Source organism: Giraffa tippelskirchi, chromosome 5 (genome assembly GCF_054371585.1).
Source record: "Giraffa tippelskirchi isolate mGirTip1 chromosome 5, T2T-mGirTip1v1.2.pri, whole genome shotgun sequence".
Classification (NCBI taxonomy): domain Eukaryota; kingdom Metazoa; phylum Chordata; class Mammalia; order Artiodactyla; family Giraffidae; genus Giraffa; species Giraffa tippelskirchi.
In genome coordinates this window covers 27572988-27594330 of record NC_137279.1, presented here as the reverse complement: position 1 = coordinate 27594330, position 21343 = coordinate 27572988, and the positions used below count along the sequence as shown (strand labels likewise).

The 21343-nt window shown below is 40.7% G+C and overlaps 1 protein-coding gene and 1 non-coding gene across 21 annotated transcripts in view; both read right to left on the bottom strand.

Moving 5' to 3' along the window:
• The window catches only part of DNAJC16 (DnaJ heat shock protein family (Hsp40) member C16), a 51539-nt gene that overhangs the window by 21975 nt on the left and 8221 nt on the right, over positions 1-21343 (bottom strand). For 17 of the 20 annotated variants that reach the window (XR_014053141.1, XR_014053140.1, XR_014053142.1 and 14 more), the window contains 5 exons: positions 19251-19317; positions 17604-17943; positions 6426-6610; positions 3616-3720; positions 2283-2441 (listed from right to left, as the gene is read on the bottom strand). Coding sequence is in view for 17 of the 20 variants with exons in the window: in XM_081488075.1 (XP_081344201.1) it covers positions 2283-2441; positions 3616-3720; positions 6426-6610; positions 17604-17943; positions 19251-19317 (856 nt within the window). In the remaining 3 variants the exon portion in view is untranslated. The remainder of the gene's footprint in view (positions 1-2282; positions 2442-3615; positions 3721-6425; positions 6611-17603; positions 17944-19250; positions 19318-21343) is intronic. The other 3 variants (XM_081488081.1, XM_081488080.1, XM_081488079.1) reach the window with 1 other exon arrangement.
• TRNAE-UUC (transfer RNA glutamic acid (anticodon UUC)) lies at positions 11269-11340 on the bottom strand. Its single transcript has one exon. It is a non-coding gene; the product is annotated as a tRNA-Glu (tRNA).

Below are 21343 nucleotides of genomic sequence, written 5' to 3'. Positions count from 1 at the left end.
CTTAGTGGTAAAGAATCCGCTTGCCAATGCAGGAGCAGCAGGAGACTGGGGTTCAATACCTGGGTCGGGAAGATACCCTGGAGAAGGAAATGGCAGCCCACTACAGTATTTTTGCCTGGAAAATTAACAGGCAGAGGAGGCTGGCGGGCTACAGTGCATGGGGTTGCAGAGTCGGACACAACTGAACGACTGAGCACGCACATCTGGGAGGTATCAATAATTACCCTACCATTGGATGTTTATATTTCCCCCTCATTTTTTCTTTAGCACACATCACTATATACCATGACAGAGTGTGTCATAATGATTGTTGTCCCCACTAGAACCCAGGACAGGGAATCCTGCTAATTTTGTTCAGGGCTGCACCCTCAGCCCACAGAGCAGTGTTTGGCACACAGCAGGTACTCAGAAGTGCTGTTTTGCTAGGCAGTTGATATTTTATCACACAATCACTTTTCTGAAAACTTTTTTTTTTTCCTGAGAATTTTTGAAGCTTCTTCCAGCAAGGCAAGGAAGAGAAGTGCCAGTTTCTCTGTACCTTCAACTCTACTGAGTATTCTTACTTCAACAATCATTAACAATTTGATGAGAGAAGGAAATGTTAATTGCTTCTCTCTGATTATTAGTGAGATTTACTTTTTTAAAGTGTTTATTGAGATCTCCTTGGTGATCCAGTGGCTGAGATTCCGCGTTCCGAATGCAGGGGGCCTGGGTCTGATCCCCGGTCAGGGAATCTAGGTCCCACACTAAAGTTGCAACTAAAGATCCTGCATGCTGCAATGAAGACCCAGTACAGCTGAATAAATAAATAAATACTTTAAAAAAACACAAAGTGTTTATTAGTAACTTGAATCTTTTCTCAGGATTTTGTTCGTCTGCTTCACTCATTTTGGGGGGAAAATTTAAATTGGGATAAGAATAACGTAACATGAAATTAACCATTTTAGTGTATAACTCAGTGGCATTTTAGTACATTCTCAGTGTTGTGTAACCCTCTCCTCTATCTAGTTACAAACATTTTCATCATCCCAAAAGAAAACTCTACTCATTAAGTGGTTATTCTCAAGAAGTTTGGGGTTGATTTCTTTGATTAGAAGAAGCTCATTAGAAATTAAAGATAACAATCCCTTTTATATTGGTTGTAAATACTTCCCTTATTGTTTAATCAAAAAATTTTAAGTCTGTCTATAAAAATGTAAAGCTTATAATCAAGTTATTAAGATTTTTCCAATAAGATTTTTCCCAACACTTTTAGCCCTTTCCTATCTTAAGATCAGATAAATATTCACTGTATGTTCTTTGAGTTAATGTATATATATTTTTTCTCAGTGATTTTACTGTATATTTTTTGGAGCAAGATCAAATAACTTTTACTTACCTACAAGATCTCAGTACAATGAAAGTCTTTTTACCTACGCACTTTTGAATATTAAATTATAAAACTAAACACTTCCAAGGGATTAATGGGATGAAATGAAAGAGTATTTTTTTCTTATTCCTTTTAATTACTGTTCTATATTGAAGCCTTAAAATTATTTTTATAACTTGTTTTAAAATAAGATTATTGATTTTTTCAAATAGGAGCTTTTTAGAGGTCAAAGATGACTATTATTTATTGTTCTATTTTTGTGGTTACAGAGGACATAAAATTACCATTTTAACCATTTTCAAGTATATGACTCTGTGGCATTAACCATTCACGCTGCTCCACAACCATCATCTGCCATCCATCTCCAGAACTTTTTCGCCTTCCCAAACTGAAACTGTACCCCTTACACACTAACTCCCTATTTCTTCTTCCTCCAACTTCTGGCCACCATTCTACTTTCTGTCAAAAGATTATCTTTGTAAGCAAAATAGTACCAAATCATATTTTTTTAAAAACTCATTTTTAAATTCTATGACTTTAAGAATTTCCTTCTATGAAGGAAACAGTCACCCATTAGATTGAGAGCTGCTTGAGAAGTATCCTCAGTACTTAGCATACTGTCTGACATACAACAGACAGGTCTGAGAGTTTTGAAAGCTTTAATTTATTTATTTATTTAGGCTGCACCACAAGGCATGTGGGATCTTAGTTCCCTGACTAGGGGTCAGATCTGTGCCCCCTGCAGTGGAAGCTCAGAATCTTAACCACTGGATTGCCAGGGAAGTCCCTGAAGGAAGAGATTAAAACTAGTTTCTTCTCCTCTCCTACTCTGCTCCGTTTTGCTATTTATTTGTGTATGACACCTTGAGAGAAAACGGGAGGGCCATCTTGAAACAAGGCGACACCCACGTACCTGGATAACATCTGCAGGCTTGTGGATGTGTTCTTTAAAGATCAGGATGGTGGGGGTATAGACATTGATGTTGTATTGCCTTGTCATCTCTTCTGCCCCTCTCAAACCGACATACACATATCCAAATGACAAGTAATCTTTGTATGCGAAAGCAGTCAACTGTTAGGGAGTAACAGAGAAGAAGAAATGAAATTGGTAGCACAGCATCTAAATTAAGTGTGACTCGTTCTAATCACTGGGTGGAGATGGATGCTAGCTTATATGGGCCCACTCAGGCTGCAACACCCTCGTACTCTCGTAGGAATTCTATGGTCCTCTAGGTGCAAAAACCATACCAACAAAGCTGAATAACAGTTAACTCTGTTTTTCAGATAGAGCAAGATATTCATCTTACTGAGATCTGTACTGGGGGTGACAGGTCTGAGGAATTACCTGTACCCCAACTACTATTTATTTTTTTAAACTGGAGTATAACTGCTTTATAATGCTGTTAGCTGTACAACAGGGCAAATCAGCTATACGTATACATATATCCCCTCCCTCTTTGACGTCCCTCCGCCTCCCCCACCCCCAATCTCACTCCTCTAGGTCATCACAGAGCACCGAGCTGAGTTCCCTATGCTATATATCAAGCTCCCACAAGCTACCTATTTTACACATGGTAGTGTATTTATCTCAAACCTAATCTCCCAATTCATCTCACTCTCCCCTTCCCCCACTAAGTCCACCCATCCATCTCTATGTCTGCGTCTCTATTCCTGCCCTGGAACTAGGTTCATCTGTACCATTTTTCTAGAATCCACATATATGCATTGCTATCTGTCTGTTTTTCTCTTTCTGACTTACTTCACTCCGTATGACAGACTCTAGGTCCATCCACGTCTCTACAACCTGTACCCCGAGGACGTAGATGGCCGTGACTATGCCAACGGTTGAGCACTTTCCTCTCCCATCTCCTGTCACAGTGATAACCAGACGTGTGCAAGTGCAGTACAGAGTATCATTCAGAGGGCAGGCTGGGAATCAGGCTTCAAAGGAGTTGACATTCAACCCACTGCAGGGAGACCTTGGGCAGGTTATACAACCACTATAAGCTTCAGTATTCTGGTCTATAAAATAGGGATCATAATCTGTACTGTTGGGTTCTTCTGAAGATTAAATGCTATTGTGTGTGTGGAAAGTGCTAACACAGTACTAGCATCAGTAGGTCCTCAACGTACAGTGCTTTAAGGCAAATTTCTGGTCTTCAAACATTTCTCATGGGGTGAGCTATTACTTATAAAAGGGAAAATCACCAAAATAAGAGGAAACATTACCCGGACACCTAAAGTACCTTGTAGAGCAGTGGTATGGTGGGCATTTGGTCAAACAGGAGGACACGTGGTTTATTCTCTTGCTGCCAGCCAGAGAGGAACCTGACATAATTTTTGTTTGTAACCTTGAATTGAAAAGAGGATGTCAGTTGCAACATTTAATTCTTTTTAAAAAAAATAAATTTATTTATTTTAGTTGGGGGCTAATTACTTTACAATATTGTAGTGGTTTTTGCCATACATTGACATGAATCAGCCATGGGTTTACATGTGTTCCCCATCCTGAACCCCGCTCCCACCTCCCTCCCCATCCTATCCCTCTGGGTCATCCCATTGCCCCAGCCCTGAGCATTTGTCTCATGCATCGAACCTGGAATGGTGTTCTGTTTCACATAGCAACATTTAATTCTTAACAGTTACATTATAACCCAGTCAGGAGATAAACCGAATCAAATAAGTATAAAAGACTGTTCTGTAAAAAATAAAAAATGCAGGCAACTAATCTTTTTTGCCTTCATTTAACTAAAATTAATTAAAAGAACAGAGATATTGATTTCATATTTTCATGTGATCCAACTCATACAGACTGAAATCATAATCTTTCTGAAATTATTACTGATCATATAAAAAAATTGAGCTTTTGAAGCTGCTTTGCTTAATTATAGGTGACTTTTTAGTTTATTAGAAGACAATGAAATAATTCTCTTTCAAAATGACTTAAATAAAAATAAGTGGGCCCACTCCACCTATATATCACATAATTTCATTCATTGCCATCTGAATTGCTACTTTTAAAAAAACTTTTAAATTACAGTATAACTTCTTTCCAATGTTGTGTTAGTGTGAATTGATACTTATGTGCTTCCCTGTTTATGCCTTAAAATAATCCTGAGAAAACAAAAACGTGAGTAAATTACTTTCTAGAAAATTTTTGTCATAGTTCAAAGTTTATCTTTCAACTATGCTCCCAGAATGATCTATATAGAACTTCAATCTGATCATTTAACTCCACTGCTCAGCCTCTTTCAATGGCTCTATCACCTGCAGGCCAAGTTTCTTTAAAGGAGACTCTCATGCTGAGATTCCCCTGTTTCTTCCCCCTTAACCGCTGTAGCCTGTCCTCTCCCATTCACTAATGACTACCTCATACAGAGCAGGCTATCTCATGTTCCAGACCTCTGCCTGCCTGGAACTCATTCCTTACTTCACTTTCCTCACCCAGAAAACTCAGTACAGGGGTCACTTCTGCCAGGAAGCCTTTCTCAAGTCTCTAGGATGGATACTCTGCATATAGGATAGAAACAGTCACCCATTAGATTGGGAGCTTCTTGAGAAGTATCCTCAGTACTTAAGAGTAGCGCCCGACATATAACAGGTATTTGGAAAGGTCTGCTGCTGCTGCTGCTAAGTCGCTGCAGTCGTGTCTGACTCTGTGCAACTCCAGAGATGGCAGCCCTCCAGGCTCCCCCGTCCCTGGGATTCTCCAGGCAAGAACACTGGAGTGGGTTGCCATTTCCTTCTCCAATGCATGAAAGTGAAAAGTGAAAGTGAAGTCGCTCAGTCGTCCGACTCTTAGCGACCCCATGGACTGCAGCCTACCAGGCTCCTCTGTCCATGGGATTTTCCAGGCAAGAGTACTGGAGTGGGGTGCCATTGCCTTCTCCGTGGAAAGGTCTGAGGACCTACCAAAACAGCCTGTCATGATTTTAGGAGGCTACAGTACGCTCTGACAATTTCAAGCTAACGCCAACAAATGTTTCTTTTGTGGGTAATGATCCTGGTGGGATAGACTGTGTAGAAATAGGAATGGACACAGCTGGGTGTTTAACTCTTCTTGGTATTATTAAATCAAAAATAATTTTCTTTTTAAAAATTTTATTTATTTTTTAATTGAAGGATAATTGCTATAAAAATTTTGTTGTTTTTTGCCAAACATCAACATGAATCAGCCACAGGTATACATATGAATCATTTTCAAGTAAAGCAAAATAAGAATCCTGTTCTAACCTAAGAAACTGAGGGAAAAATGCTTCTTAAATAAAAAAAATCATAGTTTAGCTTGTATGAACTCCTTGTGCCTAGTTTCTCTAGTTCAGTCTTTTGTTTGTGAAATTTATTCATACTGTGGCATCATATGTGCTTTGAAAGTTCCAAAAATAACATCTGATTTCATGGAATCTAGTGCTTTCCACAGCTAGGATCCTTAAATATATAACCAAATAGAATTTAATTTGAATACTCTCTTAAGAAAAGTATCTTCAAACGAACAAATGCATGAAGCTGGAAAGAAACTCTTCATCCTATGCTGTGATCTAACTTTTTGTTAAGAAAATAAGACGCACTCTCATTTTAGGCTCAGATTCCTGTGACAGGAAGGGAAGGGAAGCTTCCCTGGTGGCTCAGACGGTAAAGAGTCTGCCTGCAATGCTGGAGACCTGGTTTCTATCCCTGTGTCAGAAAGATCCCAAGGAGAAGGAAATGCCAATCCACTCCAGTATTCTTGCCTGGGAAATCCCATGGACGGAGGAGCTAGGCAGACTATAGTCCATGGGTTTGCAGAGTCGGATACGACTGAGTGACTTCACTTCCTATGACAGCATCAGTCTTGCCAATGGTTTTAACAGGGATAATCCTTTCAGTCTCTCTACTTCACCTATTTCAATTTTCAGCCTCTAGAAGACTTCATTTAAATGATTTAGTCTGAGCAATTATCTGATTTGTGTCTTGTCCTGCTCAAAATGAAACTCAGGTCTGAGGATGACCACGGGTTGAGTTCAGAGCAACCAGCAATCCTAGGTGCTCTTAAACTACTTCTAAGCCACATACTTACTTTCTCCACCAAGTTCCCTGGAAGCAGACTCTCTACAAACTGCCGCAGGTTCTCACGGACAACTGCATTGTGGAAGAAGGAGATCTTCCCATTTATGATTCCTAGGATCGAGGGTGTGCTGTGTGCTCCCAGGTGATGGGCCAGGCGTCGCTCGTACCCAGCGTGGACTACGCCAATTCCTACGCCTGAAAAATATGAAAGACCTTCATGAAGCCCTTTTATGCCCCTGTGGCAGGTGAAAAAGTGTTGCCAAGTAATTTTCTGGTGTGAAACTGAAATCCTGACTTAGTAGGAGGGGATATCTTTCCCGACAGACTGTCTAGCATCCTTTCACTGTCGGAATTCTAAATTGGTTCAATTTTTCTGCAAAGCCATCTGGCAATGCTTAAGAAGAGCTACAAATCTTTTTATCTTTTAGTCTGTTGTTTCTAATTTTGGGAGTAGATCAAGAAGAAATACTTCAAAAGAAAAGAACAACCTGTCCACAGTGGTCCTATTCATGAAGGACACCATCTGTAAACAATTCAAGGGTTCATCGACTTGGCAATGGTTGAAAAAACCCTAGGATTTGTTGATAAGCTAGAATCAGTCTTCTCACTCTTCAGAGCATGTCCTCCTTTTATTTTATAGAGATGTTATACACATTTTCAAAGAGAGAGACTAGGTTGAAATCACTCGGCCATATCCCATATAACTACTGTTAATATTTTGGTATCTGTTTGTATCTTTTCTTGTACAAATATGTGTATATGTGTGTTTGTATACACATAAAAAAAAAATGGGATCATCTGATACCTATTTCACTTAGTGTTTGAATAACTTTTCTTATCTTTCATTCAAACAACATATTTGGAGGGCTAGATCCTTTGCTAAACATTGGAGATACATTAAATGTTAATGGCCAGTAAATATTCTTTTTTCCCCGGCATGTCTAACAGACTTCTAAGTTTCAAAAACAAATCCTTATCTTCTTTCTCAAACCTGTTCCACCCAGGCTTTCACCATTTCCATGGATGGTGGCTCCTTCCTATTACTCAGGACTTTTGTCTTAAGAGTCATCTTTGACTCCTCTCATCTCTCACACCCCACATCCAGTCTGTCAGCAAGTCCAATTGGTTCTGTCTTCAAAACACAGTAGGAATTCAACCGTTTTTCTCTACTTGCACTGCACCCTGTCTCTCAGTCATCTTTCTCTCTCTCTCCCAAGCTGCCGTAATAACCTCCTCAAAGGTGTCTTGTTTCTCCTGGTCCCCCCACACTGTCTGTCCTCAGTATGGTGGCCAGACGGTCCCTTCTAAGACATAAACAACAGATCATGTCACTCCTCTGCCCAAATTTTGCAGATTCCCCACTTCACTCAGAATAAAAGTCAGTCTTCACCAAGGCTGACAAGACCCTCTGTGATTTGGCCGTTGGCCCCCTTCCTCTCCCACTCCTCACGCTCACTTAGTCCAGCCCCTAGTGTCCCTGCTCTTTTTGAAACACACTGGCAGGTTCCTGCCTTTGGCTTCAGCGCTGGCTGGTCCTTCTGCCTGGAGGGCACATCTCCGGACATCTGAGTGGTTGACTCCTTCACCAGCTGCAAATCCTTCTCAATGAGACTGAGCCGCTCCCATGTTGAAAACTGCTCTCCCCACATGCAGGATTCCCTTCAGCCTACTTGGCATGTCTTGAGCCCTTTCCAAGTTAGGCAGCATGCCTACAGCTTTAAAGATGTTATCACTGTTGACACCAGCACACCCTGAGTGGCAAGTATTGTCATCTTCATGGATGAGCAAGCTGGCACTTGGAGGCTGAGGAAACCTTCCTGAATCACAGTTAGTGTACAGTAGGACCAAGATTTGAACCCTGGTTCAAAGCTGACCTGCAGCTGACTGCAAAGCCTGGTTCCTTCCTGTCTCCAGTAGGTTCTACCATTAGGTTCTGAATGGTGGAGGGATCAAATTCTTAGAGATGGACTCACCACCAATGACCTTACCAGGGACTGCTATATAGGCCAGAAGCCACCATATTAAACTGATTCTGGAGAATATGCCTTTCCAGTAATCATTCAGAGGGGCTCCCTACCAGACTTTGGGACTAGAATCAGTAATCAGAATGGTGGCTGGTGGGCCCAGAATCAGGACAAGAGATGCAGGCAGTCTTGGGAGAGCAAAGGAAACTGAAGAGCTCTTTTGAGACTGCTGTTCACCCCACTCTCCCCTCTGATATTCCCGAAGCTCATTCTTTCAGCCCCTGCAGGATGCCTGCTCAATGAGATCTTCCTCTTCTGCTGGATTTTTTTTTGGCTGCATCGTGAAGCATGTGGGATCTTAGTTTCCCAACTAGGAATCAAATCCATGTTCCCTACAGTGGAAGCAAGGAGTCTTAACCACTACACTGGACCACCAGGGAAGTCTTATTGCTTCCTGATTTAAAACTGAAGACTCTCACCCTGGCATTCCCTAGAGCCCAGCCTTTTTTAAATCATACTCTACCAACCAGCTGACAGATTGTATATTTTGTTTGTTTCTTTGTCTCTCTTCACTAGAATATAAGCTCTATGAATGTAGGGGCTTGGGGCATTTTGTTTACTGCTTTATAATTCTTAGTATCTGAAATAGTTCCTGGCACTTAGTAGTCATTCAATTTTTTAAAAACAAGTAAATGAATAAAGCATTCAAAGGCAGAACCAGATTCAAATCCCAGCTCTGCTATCCATTAGGTGTGCAGTCTTAGGCAAGTCATTTAATGTCTCTGAGCCTCAGTTTCCTTCTTTGAATAATGAAGATAAACTGTTGTGAGGATTAAATGACACACAGGGTTGGCCAAACAGTTCATTTTGGTTTTTCTACAAGATGTTATGGGAAACCCAAACAAACTTTTTGGTTAAAGCAATATAAAAAAGAACCTAGCCCAGAGCCTGGAATATTGCAGGTGCCTATTAATTACAACTATTATTATCAAGTTATTATTTCATCTAGAGCATGTGAAGCCTGATCTAGAGACTGTCTCTCATGTGAGTGGAATTATAACCTCCACAAAACTCTCTCCCTTACGCAGAGTGGGATAAACCATGTCACACTCTCACTCTTTATGTCATCTTCCCCACAACGTTCCTATACTCCCATCAATATAGCTTTTCTCTGGTTAAAACAGAATACAAGTGATCGGCTTCATTTCTCTTACTTAAAATTACCACTGAGTTCTTGGAATTATCTACATCACCTTCACTGTAGCTTTTCTCAGCCTACAAAGGCTATTTCTTTGGATTATTTCTACAAAGCACTTCGATTCTTAATATTATCGTCCCATTTCTAAACTCTGGAAGAATGCTACTTCTTTCCTATAGATTAATTATCACATAAATTAGACTAGAATAAAGAATGATACACATATGATATTTAAAGTTGTAGCATTTTTCCTCCTGAAAAGATATTTAAGAATATAACAGGAACTCCAAAATTCTCTGAAGTCCAGACCCTAATCCTTCCCTCGCTTTCCAGCCAAGCTGGGAAGGAGATTCAGAAAAGTCAGCAGCACTGTTTTCTCCCTGAGATTCAGGCTGGGAAATGACTGTGATGACTGGTGGTGACTTAGGGTCTCTGAATCACAGTGCACAACACAGTTTTTATGACTCCTCCTCTTGCCTTCAAACTCTCTACACTCCAAAGTTCTGGGTTCATAAAGCAAGCTCAGCTGGGCCAACAGAAGTACAGCTCATCTATTCTTATCTTGAGTCAGTATAACCTGGCTGGATGACAAGGACGCATCAGTCTCTAGACAAATTCGAGTTGCAAATTTAAAAGAAAGGCAAAGCGTATGTGACTTTTTTTCAGAATCATTTGGTTTTTCTATGGATCAATGTTTCTGGCTAATTTGCAGATCCTGGGGAATTAAAAATATACTTTCTCCTCTTTTTGAGTTTGTAAGAGAGTGTTTTTTTTGTAAAGTACTAAAGATCTCTACTTTGAGGCATCAAATTATATTTGCTTTCATTATGCCATCTTAAATATGTATCCCATCTTTTAGGGAAATTCTCTCCTCTCCCTCTCTCTTGCATACAGATATTCATCCTTCAACTTTTCCATATGCCTAAAGGGATGGTATAGAGCCAACTGGAAGAACACGACACTCAAATCTGGCTGAACACAAATCTGTCAATAAATGACTAAGATGCAAAATGATGTGAAACAACACAAAATCAAGAACATGGAGTTTCAGTAGGAGAAAATAAAAACAAACTTTAACCAGTATCTAAGCAGACCCTTTTCCTACACAAAAGAAGTTGTCATACACTTAGCTATTTTTAGGAATAACTCCTTGAAAGAGAGAAATTATTCTTTCTTTTAAAATAAAAAGTCTCATGGTGGATAAATACTGCATGATCATCCAAATTGGGTTTCCCTAAAATGATATCTGATTTCTCCTTGACACCCTGGTAACTGTCGGCACCTCCCAGGGGGCACTGTGTAAGGCACAGTGATTCAGGTCTGTCTCTTACGTGCACTTCCTGGGTGTGAGGAGTAGGTTTTACTTATTTCTGAGCAGTGCACCACAGTGGTTAAGAGTGAACTCTGGGGTTAGAGTTTTGGGTCCATACCTTAACACTGTGGGTTATGAACAGTGTGACCTCACTTGTTCCTTAACCTTCCTGAGCTTCACTTTCCTCATCTGTAAAATAGGCATAATCATAGTCTCTCTTTCATTGGGTTACTCTGGGAATAAAGACAATCCAAAGTATTTAGCAAAATGCTAAAAAACAAAACAAGCAAACAAAAAGACTTATTAGTGTAATATAGTACTTGGTCCATTAAGAAAACAGGTTTTTTTTGGCTGTGCCATGTGGCTTGCAGGATCTTAGTTCCCTGGCCAGGGATTGAACCTGGGCCTTGGCAGTGAAAGTACCAAGTCCTAACCACTGAACCGCCAGGGAATTCCCAAGACAAATGCCGCCAGGAAATTCCCAAGACAAATGTCTTAAGTGAGAACATGGAATGAAATTCCTTATCATTTTCTACTTACTCCGATAGTACCATACTATTCTCTACTTGCACGTGTGAGGCTGGTGTGAATTTCTTGGGTATCTATTTTCTCTTCCCAGTAAAAGTAAGCTCCTCAAGGTCAAGGGCAGAGCTGACTATTTCTGGGCCCTCCTCCACAGCATGGCTGTCTATAAACGTGGTCTGCTTTTGCACACTAGTTATTATCAAACGGCATGACTGTAGATTCCACCTAAATAGCTACAACAGTTCTTCTCTGGGTGGAACTGTTCCATTTCCTTCATTTACTGCAATTCAGGCATTTTATGTTATTTTGAGATAATGTCCAGGCTTCCTTAGACCACAGTTAATCTTTAAGACTGTCTGCTTTTTCTGTCAACTTAGAATAGAAACATTTTCTACAGTAACTGTCTTAAAGGATAACACTGCCTTGCTTGGACAGGGAGTGGCCATGGATATTGTCAGGATCTCATGTCAGTATAATCCAACTGTAACCAAGTGGAACTTGAGTGTTAGGAATCTGCAATGAATCTCAATGTTCCAAAGAGGAAAACTAAACTGATCTAATACATTTAGTCAAAACCTGCTTTCTAGGGGACTTGGGAGGTGAAGTGTGGGAACAGATTAAATACTCTTTAAACATTACTTCTATGAATCCAAATCCATCTTCTTCCATCCTTGTCATTTTGAGTCCTGACTTATTAGGATTATTTGTTGTTCAGTTGCTAAGTCATGTCTGACTCTTTGCAACCCATGGACTACAGCACGCTATCCTCCACAATCTCCTGAAGTTTGCTCAAATTCATGTCCATTGAGTCAGTGATGCTATCTAACCATCTTATCCTCTGCCACCCCCTTTTTCTTTTGCCTTCAATCTTTCCCCACATTAGGGTCTTTTCCAATGAGTTGGCTCTTCCCATCAGGTGGCCAAAGTACTGGAGCTTCAGTTTTACCATTAAGCTTTCAATGAATATTCAGGGTTGATTTCTTTCAGGACTGACTCATTTGATCTCTAAACTGTCCAAAGGACTCTCAGGAGTCTTCTCCAGTATCACAATTTAAAAGCATCAATTCTTTGGTGCTCAGCCTTCTTTATATTTCAACTCTCACATACGTACATGACTACTGGAAAAACTATAGCTTTTGACTATATGGACCTTTGTTGGCAAAGTGATGTCTCTGCTTTTTAATATGCTGTCTAGGTTTGTTGTAGCCTTCCTTCCAAGAAGCAAGCGTTTTGTAATTTCATGATTTAAAATATTCTAATTTTTAATTAGGAATATAGAGCACAACAATCCCAAAGGATGGCAAGACCTTCAATCATCACAGATTTAAGGATCCTGAAAAGCAGTAGCCAAAGCCTTTGACTCTGTAGATCACAATAAACTGTGGAAAATTCTTAGAGATGGGAATACCAGACCACCTGGCCTGTCTCTTGAGAAACCTGTATGCAGGTCAGAAAGCAACAGTTAGAAATGGACATGGAACAACAGACTCGTTCCAAATAGGAAAAGGAGTCCATCAAGGCTGTATATTGTCACCGTGCTTATTTAACTTATATGCAGAGTACATCATGAGAAACGCTGGGCAGGAAGAAGCACAAGCTGGAATCAAGATTGCCGGGAGAAATATCAATAACCTCAGATATGCAGATGATACCACCCTTATGGCAGAAAGTTAAGAGGAACTAAAAAGCCTCTTGATGAAAGTGAAAGAGAAGAGTGAAAAAGTTGGCTCAAAGCTCAACATTCAGAAAACTAAGATCATGGCATCTGGTCCCATCACTTCATGGGAAATAGATGGGGAAACAGTGGAAACAGTGTCAGATTTTATTTTTTTGGGCTCCAAAATCACTGCAGATGGTGATTGCAGCCATGAAATTAAAAGACGCTTACTCCTTGGCAGGAAAGTTATGACCAACCTAAATAGCATATTAAAAAGCAGAGACATTACTTTGCCAACAAAGGTCCGTCTAGTCAAGGCTATGGTTTTTCCAGTAGTCATGTGTGGATGTGAGAGTTGGACTGTGAAAGAAAGCTGAGTGCCGAAGAATCGATGCTTTTGAACTGTGGTATTGGAGAAGACTTGAGAGTCCCTTGGACTGCAAGGAGATCCAACCAGTCCATCCTAAAGGAGATCAGTCCTGGGTGTTCATTGGAAGGACTGATGTTGAAGCTGAAACTCCAATACTTTGGCCACCGCATGCGAAGAGTTGACTCATTGGAAAAGACCCTGATGCTGGGAAGGATTGAGGGCAGGAGGAGATGGGGACGACAGAGGATGAGATGGCTGGATGGCATCACCAACTCCATGGACATGAGTTTGGGTAAACTCTGGGAGTTGGTGATGGACAGGGAGGCCTGGCGTGCTGCGATTCATGGGGTCGCAAAGAGTCGGACACGACTGAGCGACTGAACTGAACTGAACTGAAAAGCAGCATAGCATCATGTTCACCGTGTGGATTACAGAGCCAGTCTTCCTGGGTTTGAATCCCAGCTCTGCCATATACCAACTGTGGGATCTTGGAAAAGGTACCAAAATGAGCTGAGTCTCTATAAAAGAGAGATGACAACAGCACCTCCTCAAAAAGTTGTTTATGAGTTGACACTTACATTAGTGCTTGGCCTACAGTAAACTTTCCATAAATACAAGCTATGATTATTATGCTTATATTATTAGTGTCACGTCATCACACTTGGTAGTTCAAACTGCAATCATTATTCAGAACAACTTCTCCCAATTCAACTCTTCCCTGTATCCTCTGCCCACCCAGTAGCTCAAGTGAGAATGCAGAGTCCATTTTGACCCCCTCTCTTTTCCTCAGTTCTTACATTCAAATGGTCCCCAGGTGCCAGGTCCTTCTATGATCCTTCCCTTGAAATATCCGATACCCGTTCCCCTCTCTGTTCCCACTGACCAAGCTCAGGCCAATGGTTGCTGCCTTGCCAGGACTGGTAACCTTGCTGCCTCTATTCTCACCTTCTTTAGTTTGTCTATCATGCAGCTTGAACAGTTAGCTTTCTAAAGCACAGATCTGATAGGACCATTCTTGGCGCTATTACATACTACAGAGTAAAGGCCAGCTTCCTTGGCCTGGACTTGAAGGCTTCTTACCACCTGACTCCCAGGTTGCCCCTCCTGCTTTCTCCCCTCTCATCTGCACTCAGTCACCCCTCACTGCTGGCTCTTTGTTTCCCTGCTTGCATTGTTCCCTCTTGCCTGAATGTTACGCCTCCACTTCCTGTCCGGTCAGGTGGCACTAGTCATAAAGAATCCGAGCCTGCCCATGCAGAAGACGCAAGAGACACAGGTTCAGTCCCTGGGTTGGGAAGATCCCCTAGAGGAGGAAATGGCACTCCACTTCAGTATTCTTGCCTGGAAAATCCCATGGGCAGAGGAGCGTGGCAGGCTGCAGTTCATGGGGTCATGAAGAGGTGGACATGATTAAGTGACTGAGTACATAACTTTTAATCATTCAAGACTTAGCTAAAAATAAGGAAAAACTCAGTGCCTTATAGTCTGTGAGCTGTAGAAAACTAACATTTAGAAAAGATTTTTTAAAAGGAATTTACAAAACAGGTGCTTTCAAAAACTTAACGCTGGTAAACCAGAAAACTCAGTTAATCAAAAATTCTCTAAAGTTCATTTATTAAGTATTCAATATGTATCAGGCACATAATATATGCTTTTCTCATTTAATATTCATAACAATCCTATTGGTTTGACATTATAACTCCATTTCAGAGCTGAAGAAACTGAGGCTAAGTAATCTGTCCAAGGACACAAAGTGTTATAAATGACACATCTGTGATCTGAAAACTGGTGCATCTGACTCCGAGGCATGGGGTCACGACAGTGACCACTGTGCTATGCTGTCTCATGTCGTGTAAGTTCACCTGTTGGCTCTGATCTGACCTTGGTGTACATGCATTACCATTCTAAATTATGCAGTGGTCCAGTGTCTACGTCCTGCTATGGCATCTTAAGGTCAGCTCCTGGACTGAAGAGGTTAAATGGTTTCCAGCACATCACCCTGCATGGCACAAAGTGTGACCGTGCTGTGTGATGAAAAAGCTGTCCAATCTGACAGCTAACCTGGGCCCCTCATTTATTCATCAGGCACCACAGCAAACATCTGCTGACCGCCCATCACATGTGAGACCACGTGCTAAACCACATGTTCCTCAACTTCTAAGAACTTCTTGATTCCATCGCAGGAAAGCATTATGGCATATCTGAGCACCTGAGTGCCTCTGAACAGCAGGTTGAAATGTTCTGTTTTAGAATAAATGAATGGTGACTTTCAGTGGTGCATGTTCTCCAGAGCAACCCAGGCCTCTCAGCCCCTCTGGTTGTTAGCCCCTTTCTAGTTAGTCAAGAATAGGGGTTTCCAAACCCCAGGCCATGGACCGGTATGAACCGGTACCGATTTGCGGCCTGTCAGGAACCAGGCCGCACAGCAGGAGGTGAGCAGTGTGTGAGCAAGCAAGCAAAGCTTCATCTGTATTTACAATGGCTCCCCACTGCTCTCCCATCACCCCCAGATGGGATCATCTAGTTGCAGGAAAACAAGCTCAGGGCTCCCACTGATTCTGCATTATGGTGAGTTGTATGATTATTTCATTATATATCACAATGTATAATAATAGAAATAAAATGCACAATAAATGTAATGCCCTTGAATCATCCTGAAACCATCCTCTCTTCTTCCCTCCCAGTCTATGGGAAAAATTGCCACAAAACCAGTCCCTGGTGCCAAAAAGGCTGGGAACCACTGTGCCAGTGACTTCCCTGGTGGTTAAGAATCTGCCTTCCAATGCAGGGGACACAGGTCAGGGAACTAAGATCTCAAATGGCATGGAGCAACTAAAAGTGTGCAGTACCGGTAAGTACCTCAGCAACTACTGAGCTTACACACTCTGGAGCCTCTGTGCTGGAATGAAAAGCCCAAGAGCTGCAATTAAGATCCAACACAGCCAAATAAATAAATGTTAAAAAGAAAAAAAAAAGATCTGGGCCTTCCTTGGTGGTTCAGTAGTTAAGACTCTGGGTTTCCTATACAGGGGTTGTGGGTTCGATCCCTGGTTGGGAAACTAAGATCCCACAAGCCATACTGTGCAGCCAAAAATAAAAAAATAAATATAAGTAGGCCTGCTAATGCCTGTAAAACAGACACACATTTAATTCAGTAATTCCAATTTTTATAAGTTATTAAAATAAATACCCTCCATGGATAACTAAAATTTTCCTGGAGCTAAGTGATATCTCTGAACAAAAGAAAGGCTAACCTGTGATGGACAGTGGTAACCTATGACAATTAGAATATTATTTGTTACGGGTGGAGTTATTTGCCCCCAAAATGTATATGTTGACCCTCTAATCCCCAGTACTTCTGAGTGTGATTATATTTGGAGACGGGGCCTTTAAAGGGGTAACTGACTTAAAATGGGGCTTGAGGGAGACCTGAGCTCCATCCCTGGGTTGGGAAGATCCCCTGGCGGAGGGCATGGTAACCCACTCCAGTATTCTTGCCTGGAGAATCCCATGGACAGAGGAGCCTGATGGGCTGCAGTCCATGAGGTTGCAAAGAGTTGGACACGACTGAGTGACTAATCACAGGGTCACAGAAAGAGAACATGAGGTACCAGACCCAAATACACAGACACGGACAACCCTGTGAACACACGGGGAGAAGCTGGCTACCTGCAAACCAATGAGACAGTCTTCACAAGACATCAAACCTGTTGACACCTCAATCTTGAACTTTTAACCTTGAGAACTATGGGAAAATGAATTTTTGCTGTTTCAGCCACCCTGTCTGCGGTATTTTGTTATGGCCGCCCCAGCAAATTAATACACAGAGTGAACTCACAAATACCATAAAGATAACCTATCAGCATGAAGACTGGTACTTGCGGGCTGCTCTGTTCAACCAATAATTTTTAAGTTTCTCCTCTATATTAGGCCCTCAACTAGATGTCAGGAGACTATACAGACTTCAAGTTAGTAATGCAGAATGAAAGTGGCTTACCCATTTCCCCTCTAAAAATGTGTCCCCAGAAAACCCCAGTAAACATGAATTTGTGAAGAGAAATCGCATTAACCATTCCTTCTCTTCAATAACCCAAGAAATTCAAGAGACATAAAAGTTACCTTCTTTTACACAAACGTCTTCCAAGGAATCAAATGCTCTTACCCAGTCCTTCGAGTTCTTGAACTACTTCTTTCCAGACAGGCTCAATGTGGATACAGCTGAAGCACCAGTCTGAGGTGATCTTAATGAGGTAGGGTTTCTTGAAGCTGTCTGGAACCACTTCATTCACATAGTGTGAAAAGTGCAATAAATACTTCTCATCAATTGAGTCCCGCCGTTCGGAATTAAAAGGGAAGTGAAAGAAAGATTCGTCGAAATAAAAATTCTCGTGGAAGTGGCGGAAGCGATACTCTCGCTGCTGCTGTTGCTTCTGGTAGCCCTGGCTCTCCCCAGCATCTCCATAGTGGTCATAATGTGATCTCTTTTCCTCATTGGAAAGAATCTACAAAGAAAGGGGAAGAAAATAAGAAATCCAGAAAATAAAACAGCAAAAGAAGGGCCACGCAAAGGACTTTCCTGTAAACACCTCTGAAGATAAAGGAAGAAAATAAATGTAAAGATACAACACAATTTGATATTTTAAATGCAGTCACTCAACATACTGTGAAACTCTTCTCTTAATAGAAAAATTAAGTATTTCAAGACCAAAATACTTCAACTGTGTAGCTAGCTACTCATGCTCATCTTGGCTTTAAAGATTCTGAGCTATCATAATACTAAACACATCAATAAATCAGAAAACTTTTTTTCCGCTGTGCTGTGGGGCTTGTCGGATCATAGTTCTCCGACTAGAGACCGAACCCAGGCACTTCGTAGTGAGAGTATGAAATCCAACCACTGGATAGATAGGGAAGTCTTAAATTTAATATAACTTTGACCATTATGGCTCAGCCATGAGAATGTTGACTTAGTCACATCATCTAAGTTGGAATAATTCATTCAAACGAATGTATGAAAAGTTGTGAACACCAAAAAGTAGCCATAGCGTTGAATTCTGTGATTGTATGTTAGCTGACTCTTACTGAGAAATAACTTTGAAATCTAATTCAAGAACCTATTTTAGGATGAAGCATCATTCCGTGAGCTAAGCACTTTTTGTTGAAGAACATTACCTTACACAAATCAGGAAGCCATGGACTAGCCATGGACTTATCTTTCTTACATATTCCAGATCAACTTACTTAAGCTGATATGTTGGAAAACTGTTAAAAACCTCCTGTTTAAATGTATTTGTAACCTTGAGTCACTTTAATAAATACAGGCAAACTGGTCTATGTTTCTTTAATGTAAATTTCTAGTATGCCTATGTGCTCAGTCACTAAGTCATGTCCGACTCTTTGCAACCCCATGGACTGTAGCCCATGAGGTACCTTCTGTCTATGGGATTCTCTAGGCAAGAATACCGGAGTGGGTTGCTGTTTCCTCTTCCAGGGGAATCTTCTCGACCCAGGGATCAAACCCGAATCTCCTGTGCTGCCAAATTGAGCATGTAACATAAGGAAGTAGACATTCAGGGTTACTCTAAAATTCCAATTAAAGCCTTTAAAATAGGGCAGTTTCTCTAAGAGCAGAGTGTGTAGGCACTGGTTTCAACAAATTGCATATGGTCAAAAATGTTGTCTCTACCACTACTTAGACTGGGTCAAGGGCATGGGGAACATACCCTTTCTAAGAGGACTTTACAAAACTGATCATCTAAGATAAATTTTACAACAGCCAATAGATGCATCACAAAGTTTGACACAATACCTCGTAAGCCTTGCTAATTTGAATGAACTTGTCTTCTGCTCCAGGATCTTTGTTTTTGTCAGGATGCCTGAAACACAAATGGGCAGGTGGTGACGGTGGATTTAATGTTTTATATATGGTTAATTAACATCCCCGTACACAGAGTTCACTACATCAGAGGCAAATGGAAGGGCATTTTGCTAGAAGAGTTCCTTAAAAATAAGTGGGAGAAGCAATTAGTTGCTTCACATGACTACAGCAAATGAAACTGTGAAACAGGCAATTTCTTCCTACAGTGCTTTAGCCAGGCACATTTTCAAAGCAGCAGATAGTGTTTCAGGCTTCCACTGAGGAAGGGTGGAATGTATATGTCTTTACACTGCTCCTGAACACTGCTGGAGCCCAAGGCTAAGGTCACTTATTAATAAGAACCAATTTCTTTTCCCAGGATGGCAGCATTACATCCCAATGTTAGAATGATATCAATGTAGGTGTTTCTTCTGACAACTCAGGTGAACAAAGCAGTTTTTAGGATACTTCATGAATTTGTTTAGTAATAACCATGTTCCAAATGGTTTCTTGTTGCTGATGTTCAAATTAGAACGTTTTAATTTTCACTATTATCCTGGTTGTTCCATTCTGCCTCATTGCCTTTTATTTACAAATGGATAATGATTTCAAGGTCACATGTTTTAAAAATGTGAGGAAAGTATACAGTTTATGCAAAGTGATTTCAACTAATATTGGAACTAACATTTGCTATTATACACAGCTGGCAATTAACTGTATCTATCTTGCTGCCATATATTATTCTGTAATATTCTTACATTTACCAGTTTCAGCTTTGGCGATTTTAGTCTTGGAAAGTAAGGGCCGGGTTTTACTTCCTTAGAACTCTCTAACATCTAAATCAGTGTTTTATACCAACTGATTTTTCAATGTTCATTTTATTAAGAGATTCTATTACAGAGCTTATTTTTTTAATAATCACTACTGCTAACTTCCAGTAAATTTCTTCTAGCAAAGGTTCTGGAAAGAGAAACAATCCACTGGGAAGCAAATGACTACTAAAAACAGTACCAAGTACATTTGAATAAAAAAATTTACAACTTGACCAACTTATTCTAGCAGGAACATATTTGAATTATACCAATATTCTGACTTCTCGAAAAATAAAGGAACTTCAAATTGTTGGCTGGTGAATTTAAACATTGTTCCTCCCTTAAGTATTTAATCTTGTTATGAATATTAGTGGGAAAAAAACTCAGTTAAATGTAATGAAAATAATGATTTAAGGAAACAAGATGGTGGTTCCAAAATATGTTTCTGGATGACCAAAGGAAAAAAGAAAAGCGTTTTCAATATTCAAACTGAGGCCAAAGGTTAAGAGGATAAAAGTCATGCAACTGCACAAATGTAGATTTAGATTTAACATCCAGAACTCTGTAGGGGGAGAAGAGAAGGGAAGAAGGGGCTTTTACGGAGACTGAACCGAAGAGAGAATATTGGGGGCTGGATTAAAACCACAGATCCTGAAACAGAGGAAGCCAAGGCCCAAGGACGGGCAGGAAACCACAAGACAGTTTCAGCTGATAAGGAATACTTTCCTGATTATGGGAAGATACCACAAAGTTGAAAACATTTAGAAAAGGATAAATTCACCTCTAGGAAAGCACCATCCAATGCTATGTTCAGTGTATAAGCAACATTTCAGAATACAATATAATGAAAGTGGAAGTTTTAGTCACTCAGTCATGTCTGACTCTTTGTGACCCCATGGACTGTAGCCCGCCAGGTTCCTCTGTCCACAGAATTCTCCAGGCAAGAATACTGGAGTGGGTTGACATTCCCTTCTCCAGGGGATCTTCCTGATCCATGGATTGAACCTCAGTCTCCTGCATTGCAGGCAGATTCTTTACTGTCTGAGCCACCAGGAAAGCCCACAATATAATATGCAATTTTTAAATTTCAAGTAAAGAAAATTCTGTATTTGGCATATGCTGAGTATCTACCAATAGGGAATAAAAATGAAGGTGCTACCTTTAAGGGAATAAAAACGAAGATAGAAAAAAATAATAAAGTATCAGACAAATCGATTTACTGTCTAGGGGACT